Source organism: Sus scrofa, chromosome 12 (genome assembly GCF_054392235.1).
Source record: "Sus scrofa isolate SSC_HxYL_T2T_F1_AM1 chromosome 12, Sscrofa_HxYL_maternal_Yorkshire_Landrace_v2.0, whole genome shotgun sequence".
Classification (NCBI taxonomy): Eukaryota; Metazoa; Chordata; class Mammalia; order Artiodactyla; family Suidae; genus Sus; species Sus scrofa.
This window is the reverse complement of record NC_139394.1, coordinates 18,890,723-18,900,358: the sequence shown is the minus strand read 5'-3', so window position 1 is coordinate 18,900,358 and position 9,636 is coordinate 18,890,723. Positions and strand designations below refer to the sequence as shown.

The 9,636-nt window shown below is 43.7% G+C and overlaps 1 protein-coding gene and 1 non-coding gene across 4 annotated transcripts in view; both read left to right on the top strand.

Moving 5' to 3' along the window:
• The first annotated feature begins 1,520 nt into the window (after positions 1-1,520).
• LOC146398087 (U6 spliceosomal RNA) lies at positions 1,521-1,627 on the top strand. The gene has a single exon (XR_014822164.1). It is a non-coding gene; the product is annotated as a U6 spliceosomal RNA (small nuclear RNA).
• A 2,313-nt stretch (positions 1,628-3,940) lies between these two features.
• Positions 3,941-9,636, top strand: part of MEIOC (meiosis specific with coiled-coil domain) — a 20,928-nt gene continuing 15,232 nt past the window's right edge. The window contains exons 1-3 of one of the 3 annotated variants that reach the window (XM_084984317.1): positions 3,941-4,200; positions 4,814-4,948; positions 9,321-9,478. In XM_084984317.1, coding sequence (XP_084840443.1) covers positions 4,195-4,200; positions 4,814-4,948; positions 9,321-9,478 — 299 coding nt within the window. In that variant the 5' untranslated portion in view covers positions 3,941-4,194. Of the gene's footprint in view, positions 4,312-4,813; positions 4,949-9,320; positions 9,479-9,636 lie in introns of all 3 variants that reach the window. The other 2 variants (XM_084984316.1, XM_084984315.1) reach the window with 2 other exon arrangements.

Sequence of the window (9,636 nt, the reverse complement as noted above, 5' to 3'; positions counted from 1 at the left end):
CAATGTGAACATATATAACAATCCTGTGGTGATTTAATTACATACTGACTTGAAATTATATGATTGCTTTCTATGGAGAATTAATTCAGAATTCTCTCTTTGGCATTAAGTTATGCCCCTAATACACCTTGAATTTTCAAAAATAGGTGCTTGGGAGTTCCTCCGGTGGCTCAGTGGTAACAAACCCCACTAGTATCCATTAGGATGCGAGTTAATCCCTGGCCTCACTCAGTTGGGTAAGGATCCAGCGTTGCTGTGAACTGTGGTGTAGGTCACAGATGAGGCTCAGATCTGGTGTTGCTATGGCTGTGGTGTAGGCTGGCAGCTGCAGCTCTGATTTGACCCCTAGCCTGGGAATTTCCATATACCTCAAGTGAGGCCTTAAAAAGCAAAAGCAAACACAAAAGCAAAAAAAAAAAAAAAAAAAAAAAAAAAAAAAAAAAAAAAAAAAAGTGCTTGATTTGAACTCAAAGTCTTACTTTAGGAGTTCTCATGTGGCTTAGCAGGTTAAGGATCCAGTGTTGTCACTGCAATGGCTCTGGTCACTACTGTGGTGCAGGTTTGATCCCTGGCTGGGGAATTTCCACATGCCGGGGTTGAGGCCAAAAAAAAAAAAAAAAAAAAACTTTACTTGGGAGAATAATGAAATCCTCTTTATTTTATTACTCAAAACATTTCTAGAGGGTAGATCGACTTTTTTTTTCAGTGAAACCAATAATTTATTTTTGTTACAAAACAGAATGTTTAAGTATCCGTAAAAGTATAAAAAGGGCCTCATTAATGTAACTGAAGATTAATGTCATTGTACATTGTCTTCCAGAGTTGCAGAAGAAGGAGAAGAAGAGGAGGAGGAGGAAGAAGAGGAAAGAAAGAGAGAGAGGGGGAGGGAGGGAGGAAGGAAGGAAGGAAGGAAGGAAAGAAAGAAAGAAAGAAAGAAAGAAAGAAAGAAAGAAAGAAAGAAAGAAAGAAAGAAAGAAAGAAAGAAAGAAAGGGAGTTCCCATCGTGGCGCAGTGGTTAACGAATCAACTAGGAACCACAAGGTTGCGGGTTCGATCCCTGCCCTTGCTCAGTGGGTTAACGATCCGGCATTGCTGTGAGCTGTGGTGTAGGTTGCAGACGAGGCTCAGATCCTGAGTTGCTGTGGCTTTGGTGTAGGCCAGTGGCTATGGCTCCGATTCGACCCCTAGCCTGGGAACCTCCATATGCCATAGGCGTGGCCCTAAAAGGACAAAAAAAAAAAAAAAAAAAAAAAAAAGGAAGGAAGGAAGGAAAGGAAGGAAGGAGGGAGGGAGGGAGGAAGCAAAGAAGGAAGAAGGAAAGAAAGAAACCTTTAAATATATTTTGGAAGAGAATGTCTGCATTCTGAAATTAATTAGGTTTAAACTGTACCCAATTCGTAAATCCCTGAAGATATTCAAGATAGAGAATGTTCTTAAATATCTTTTTTAAAACCCAATCATATTGTTGTACAACTATAAATGTAATAAAATTCATTGAGTAATTTAAAAAAACCCAATCAGTGCTTGCTGCGGCAGCACATATACTAAAATTGGAATGATACAGAGAAGATTAGTGTGGCCCCTGCCCAAGGGTGACACGCAAATTTGAGGAGTGTTCCATGTTTTTTATTGCCTTTGGAATGGATAAGCAATGAGATCCTGCTGTGTAGCACTGGGAACTATGCCTGGTCACTTATGATGGAGCATGATAATGTGAGAAAAAAGAATGTATATGTATATGTGTAACTGGGTCACCATGCTGTACAGTGGAAAATTGACAGAACACTATAAACAAGCTGTAATGGGAAAAAAATCATTATAAAAATAAATAAATAAATAACCCAATCATAAATTTACATTCACTAACATCCCAAAAATAGCAAGAAAAAAAATGACTTTGTTACTTGAGTGCCGCCATCAGTCTGAACTTGATCAAAGTTACTGTAGTGTGATGATCTTATGTGAAAATCTTCCATGGTTGCTGCCATATAAGAATAAGGCTGAAAGGTTACCCCCCATAACTTTATTTATTTATTTATTTGTCTTTTCTAGGGCCACTCCCACGGCATATGGAGATTCCCAGGCTAGGGGTCGAATTGGAGCTGTAGTCACTGGCCTACGCCAGAGCCACAGCAACGCGGGATCTGAGCCTCGTCTGCGACCTACACCACAGCTCAGGGCAACGCCAGATCGTTAACCCACTGAGCAAGGTCGGGGATCGAACCCACAACCTCATGGTTCCTAGTCGGATTCGTTAACCACTGAGCCACGACGGGAACCCCCTCCCCATAACTTTAAATTTAGACAAAGGCAGAGAAGATATAAAACAATTATTTAAGTATTTCTACCTCGTTCTCACTTTAGCCTGTGGTTTGTATATATCTTTAGGTACCTCTGTGAAGCCAATCCTATCTACCTCTCAACATACCCACTCAAAATGAGATCTTTCGAAAAAGAAATACAAAGGATTAAAAAAAAATGAAAAAGAAATGCAAAGGATTTAAATAGTTATTTCTCTAAAAACATATACAAAGGTTAACAAGCACATGAGAAACCTGAGTTCTTTTGTTATTAAGTACAGTTTCCGTCTGAGATAATGAAAAATTACTGGAAATGGATAGTACAACTTAACTCTGCTGAATTGCATGCTTCAAGATGGTTAAAATGGGAAATCTTATGTATTATCTTACTACAATAAAAAAGATACATAAGAGGATTCAGTTTTTCAAAAATTCTGGGAGTAATGGGAGAGAGAGAAAAGACAGTACGCTCCGAATGTAAGGGGATACTAGGCTCCACGACAGCAACTTTAAGGATGAGGTAGGGAAAGACATGTAATGGGTACAGCCATGTCACCTAATCAGCTTTCTTAACTCAGGGCTGTGCAGAAATCCAAAATATCAGGACAATACGGGCCAATAAAACACATCCCCCTATCCTAGTTCCATTTGTGCCAGAGTTTAAAAGAATATCTTCCACTCAGTTGATGCTTTTCAAATTTTTAAACACACGCTGTAAAGGTGGTTACTGTGTTTTCTTTCCTTTCCTTTTTGGCCGCCCCACGGCTCATGGAGTTCCCAGGTGAGGGATCAGATCCGAGTCATAGCTGCCACCTAAGCCTCAGTGGCGGCAACGCCGGATCCTTAACCCACGGTGCCAGGCTAGGAATAGAATCGGCGTCCCAGCTCTCCCAAAATTCCGCCAATCCCGTTGTGCCACAGTGGGAACTCCTACTACGTTTACTTTTATCATCTTAAATATTTCAACACACAAATTTTTTTAGCATCGTCTGGGAACAAAACTTCTCAAATGGGACCGCTGATGTGAATGCCTATCCCGTACATGTCCGAGTGAACTTTGTTCAGGAGTTGCTTAAGAACCAAAATGCCTTCACTCCACAGAAGCTTGGGGCCTAGGACACAAAACAGCTGCCTTCCCGCTGGGAAGCGACTTTCCCAACGACATCCAACTCCACAAGGGGCTCCTCACGCTCGCTGAACGAGCCCAGGCGCATTACTCTCTGGGCAGCTCCAAAGGATTCTGGGAATTAGGGGCGGGACCAAGGCCAAAAATGAAATATTGGCACAAGGTGCGCAGCGGATAGGTTTAGGATTATCTGCCGGTTGCTGAGCTACTTCTCAAATCTTCCGATCACCTCCATCATTTCTCCCACCCGGTAGGCCCGCGCTCTTTCTCCCCTTCCCACGCCCCTCCCCTAGGCCATCCTATTAGCCAATCATCGGGCGGGCGCTTACCGGGCCGGGCCAATCCCGAACACGTTTACTTTGAGCGGGAAAGGTTCAGAAGCTTTGGGAGAGCGAGGCCCACTAACCGCCCCTCTGGCACTGTCTCTGGTTGCGGTAACAGGCGCCGGAGGCGGCCGCTCATTGGCTAGGCAGCGGGCCAATGAGGGGTGCGAAGCGGGGGGCGGGCCTCCCAGGAGGGGGCGGGGTGGGGCGGACCGGTGCCAGGTCGCGTGCCGGGTCGCGAGCCCCGGGGTAGGCAATGTAACGGCCTCACCCCCCGCCCCTCGCTCCCGGCTCTGGCCCCCGCACCCACGGACCGGCTCCAGGCAGCGCCCGGGGCGACGGCTCTAGCGGCGGGGTGCGGGCTGAGGGAGCCGGGCTTCGACGCCCTCCCTCACCCCCGTACCCCAGGAGCTGTGCCTAGTCCAGGAGGGGCTGGGGGGCCCCCATGGAGGTGAGCGGCGCAGACGCCCGCCCGTCCTCTCGCCCCCCAGGCCTGAGGGAGGGACTTGAGGTAACCGGCGGGGACCGTCCGGGTGGCGGCGGGGCTCAGAGGACGGCGACGGTGAGGAGCTGCAGAGGAGCGGGCGCGTCCCCAGACGCGGGTCTCTGAGGCAGCGGAGGCCGGATCGCCGGCGAGGAGCCCCGACGGGGCGCCCGGACCGCGCGGCGGGAGCGGGCTGGGGGCGCGGTGGCCTGTCGGGCCGGGGCTGGGGGGCTGCGGCGCGGGCTGACAGGACGGGCTAGGGCCGGGAGGGGATGAGAAGAGGGTGACGGGCCGCGACGCCGGGCCTGGTGCCGTCTCCCCCACATCGGGCCGCTGCAGCGCTGAGGCGGTGGCGGGCGGCTGGGCCTGTCGGGCGGGCCAGGGCCGGGCCTCTGGGTCCAGGGCCCGAAGGCAGAGAGAAAACCCCGAGGGCGGAAGAGAGGTCCCCCGAACTAGTGTCCTGGGAATGGATTCCGGGTGGAGTTGGGCGCACAGCCGACGTGAAACCGTCGTGCGGCTGTTTCGGTCCGGCTCGACCCTGCGTGATGTCTGCGCCGCTTCCTGTCCCCGTTTCGCGCAGCCGAAAGTCGCGTTCCGTGGAGGTGCGAATCGCTGCTGGAACCTCAGTGCCGACGCCAGCAGTCGGCTAACAGATGTCTTCAACAGCATGATGTTGACGGGCTCCCCTTCCTTCTATGATTGCTACAAATCGCAGGTCCGTTACTCAGTTCTGCCCTTTGTTAGAGGATTTATTCTCCCTCAAATCTGCACCCCTCTCCGCCCCCGCCCCGTGACCATGCACAGGGATGTTTAAGACCAGACACCCAATGACTAAATTTTAAATGCAGAGTTTATGGAGTTCCCGTTATTTGGCTCGGCGGTCCCCGACCTAGTGTCCTTGGGGAAGCGGGTTCGATCCCTAGCCTCCATCGTTTGGGTTAAAGACCCGGCTTTGCGAAAGCTGCGGTGTAGGTCATGGATGCGGCTCAGATCTGGTGTTTAGGCGGCTGTGGTGTAGACCAGCACCTGCAGTTCCAATTCTACCCCTAGCTGGGGAACTTTATAAGCCCTGATGCAGCCCTACAAAGAAAAAAACAAAAACACAAAAACAGAGTTCGAAGACTACATACTGGTAGGCTTCAAAAACAAGGAATAAGATTTTTCATTGATTCTTGTTTTTGTCTTGTCCTCAGCATGACCTGATGCTAGAAATGTAAGAAAATCCGTATTTACTTAATAAAACCAGAAATATTTTTTCCTTCAGGCATTTATTGCAAGTCGTTGGTTTTTTAGAGGTGAACGTTTTCTTTATTCTTTTATTCTCTGGCTTTAACTATGTCTTAGATGACATGCTACCTTTTACCTTGCCTGAAATACTTAGTTTTGTTAATAGTGTTAAATTAGGCTTAGGGTAATGTAAGTCATTTTCATTTGAAATTATTTAACCAAGACCATTAATGTTGATATTGTTAAACTTTGAATTATAACAATATCCTGAAATAATTTTATTTAATTCACACTTTAACCTTGTATAGTATTACATACCCATGCACAGTACAGACGGAGAAACTGAGGCTCAGAAAGTTTGACTTGTGCCCTAAATGACAAAGCCCAAGTGGAACCAGGTCTTTTTACTGCCAAGACCAGCATTCCACTGCTCTCTATAATATTTATATGGCTTCTAAAATTTACTTGGATTTAATATCAGTTGATTAAGTATATCAAGGATAAAGTGATACATTTTGCAGTTATCTAGACTAATTAATATGCCAACCCTAAGCATTTTGCATATTTGATATCTGGAAATGTTTTAACTGGAAAGGATCCAAATATTTAAAGTATAATTATGTTTGAATCTACCACATTACTTTAGTTGTTTGTTTTATCCTAGAATACAAAATTTATTCAATCTTTTAAAAGGATTTAATTTTTCTAATACCCAAATCTCATTTTAAAATATATACTTGATTGAATACCCCCAAAATACATTTAGTTTCAAATACTATTTACCTAATTTGATACCATGTAATCTGAAAACACTCCTTTTGTTTAAGCAACTCTTTCAAAATGATGAACAATTACTTGTGTCACTTTGGATTCTTCACACCTAAAAGAGACTTAAGGTGGTCCTGTGATAAAAACTTCAGAATTATGGAGTTCCCATAGTGGCGCAGCGGAAAGGAATCCAACTAGGAACCATGAGGTTGCAGATTCGATCCCTGGTCTCGCTCTGTGGGTTAAGGATCCGGTGTTGCCATGAGCTGTGGTGTAGGTCGCAGATATGACTCGGATCCCAAGTTGCTATGGCTGTAGGCTGGCAGCAATAGCTCCAATTGGACCCCTAGCCTGGGAACCTCCATATGCCGCAGGTGCGGCCCTGAAAAGACAATAGACAAAAGAAAAAAAAAAACTTAAGAACTAAAGGAATAAAATTATGAAAGTTCCTAACAATAAAAGCCTTTGTAAAAGTTACTTCTGACTACGAGAAATTTTGGAAAGGTAGTTTTTAGTGGCACTCTTACCAAAATCTCTTCTGTGCCTCAGTTTCTTCAGCTTCAGAATAGTCAACAAAATATAATCTCTAAACAAGAAAATTATAATATGTAGATTTTAAATAGTAATCCTAATCAGAATTTAAGCAGATGGCTGTAAAATATTTGAGGTTCTTGAATATGGGTGATTGGAAGTTATTCATTTTCATATTTTATTGGTACATATAAGTTCAGTGAACGTTTAAAATGTTTTTCAGTTACCGTATTTATTAAGAAGAGAAATTTAGGAATGCTTTGATCTAAACATGTTTTATCTCTTTATGCATAAATTTTGATTAAAAGAATTAAATCAATTCGAAAACGTTTTTAGTCAGAATTATATACCTTCTGTATTTATAAGAAAATACCGTTTCTACTGTGTTTATATCTGGATCTCTATAGTTATTACATCTCAGGTTTTGTTAGCTCCTTAATTAACCCTCCTTGGAGAATTAAAAATTGTGAATCAGGAGTTCCCGTCGTGGCTCAGTGGTTAACGAATCCGACTAGGAACCATGAGGTTGTGGGTTCCATCCCTGGCCTTACTCAGTGGGTTAAGGATCCGGCGTTGCTGTGAGCTGTGGTGTAGGGCACAGATGCGGCTCTGATCCCGCGGTTGCTGGTGGCTACAGCTCCTATCAGACCCTAGCCTGGGAACCTCCATATGCTGCAGGTGCAGCCCTAGAAAAGGCAAAAAGACAAAAAAAAAAAAAAAAAAAGAAAAAAAATTGTGGGAGTTCACGGTGTTGCTGTGAGCTGTGGTGTAGGTCACAGACGCAGCTCGGATCTGGTGTTGCTGTGGCTGTGGTGTAGGCCGGCAGCTGCAACTCCGATTAGACCCCTAGCCTGGGAACCTCTGTATGCCACAGGTGCGGCCCTAGAAAGACAAAAAGAGACCAAAAAAAAATTTTTTTTGAATGCAGGGAGTTCCCCTGTGAAACAGGTTAAGGATCTGGAGTTGTCATTGCAGTGAATGGGGCCGCTGCTGTGGGGTATGTTCTATCTCCCTGGCCCAAGAACTTCCACATGCTATAGGTGCAACCAAAATGAAAGAATCAAACCCACACCATAGCAGTGGACTGAGCCACAGCAGTGACAGTGCCAATCCTTAACCATTAGGCCACCAGGGAACTCCAGTTTAAATCTTTTTGTTTTTAAAGTAATCCTACTATTTTTAAAGAATTTAAAATTTGAGGTGCAGAATTTTCACTGCACCTCAGTCTCTTTTGAAAGGAGGCACTACTTTAAATAATTCATTAAAATCTTAAAACTAGCAGTGTCTGTCATAGCGCAACAGAAATGAATCCGACTAGGAACCATGAGGTTGCAGGTTAGATTCCTGGCCTTGCTCAGTGGGTTAAGGATCTGGCCTTGCCATGAGCTTTGGTGTAGGTCACAGACACGGCTCGGATCCCGAGTTGCTATAGCTGTGGTGTATGTTGGCATCTGTAGCTCCGATTGGACTCCCTAGCTGGGGAATCTCCACATGCTGCGGATGTGGCCCTAAAAAAAAAAAATCTTAAAGGTAAAACTTTTTTTTTCCTTAGTTACTCAAAATTCGTTATAGAAGTGTTAAGAAAAAGAAAAATGAGCTTATTTTTTTCTTCTAATTGGAATATTTACATACCATCTCATTTTCTCTTAGAAATAGAAACTAGGCTGAAAATTAAAGATACTGTTTTAAAAGGCCCTACATTGGGGTAAGAAGGCCCTGAGTTGGGTTTTAGTTTTGTCACCTCTTAGCTCAATAACTTGTAGCTTCCATTTCCTCATTTTTAAAATATAGAGGAGTTCCCATTATGGCTCAGCAGTAATGAACCTATTATCCATGAGAATGTGGCTTCCATCCCTGGCCTCGCTCATGGGTTAAGGATCAGCCTTGCCGAGATCTGTGGTATGTTGCTATTGCTGTGGCTGTGGCGTAGACCAATGGCTTCAGCTCTAATTTGACCCCTAGCCTGGGAACTTCCTTATGCCTAGGATGCAGCCCTGAAAAGAAAAAAAAGAAAGAAAATTCTGTTTACATGTACAGTCACTTTCTTTTTTTCACAGATTGGGGGCATTAAGACTGCGTTTTGTAAACATAATGGTCATTTTGTCTACATAATGGTTTTGTCTACATAATGGTCATCTGTTCAAAAAATTAAAACTGCAATAATTGTTGGTTATACCAAGTGTTTTATACCAAGGATAAGCAACAAGTACTGAACAGGGGCTAAAGCTGCCAAGTGCCTTTTTTTATAAATAAAAATTTTTGGTATAGCCACACCCATTTACTTACATATTGTCTATGGTTGCTTTGGTGCTGGGACGGCAGACCTGAGTTTCAACAGAGACCTTAACACAGCAAACCCTAAAATATTTATTATCTGGATCTTTACAGAAAAAAATTGTCAACCCCTACTGTAAAATAAGCTTAAGTGGCTGAGTCTATATTTGTCTTCCAACTCTTATGTATGTGTTATTTCCTCAAATTTCTTATTACTTCACTAAATATTCTGTACTAAATGTCGTTTTTATTGTGTCTGATACACACACATGTCTTTAAAATTTCAGAGTGAAGAAAATGTTGACCTAAGGCAGACCTATGCTCCACTTTCTTCATCAACAGAATATGCAGGTTCTGTAGATTCTTCACTTTTCTATGCACCATGGTCTACTTATGGAGATGATATTAAACAGTCCTCTAATTCTCAGATCAATGTAAAGAACAGGTAAAGTAATAAATTAGATTTCTCTGGTTAAATGGACTGTTTTTAAGTTTGAGAACACAGTTATCTTAGCTCTTTGTTCCCCATATTAGTATTTTTATGTTATGGCATAATTTTATGTTTATCAAACTTTTAGGAAACCTTAAACTGGGCAGTTATGT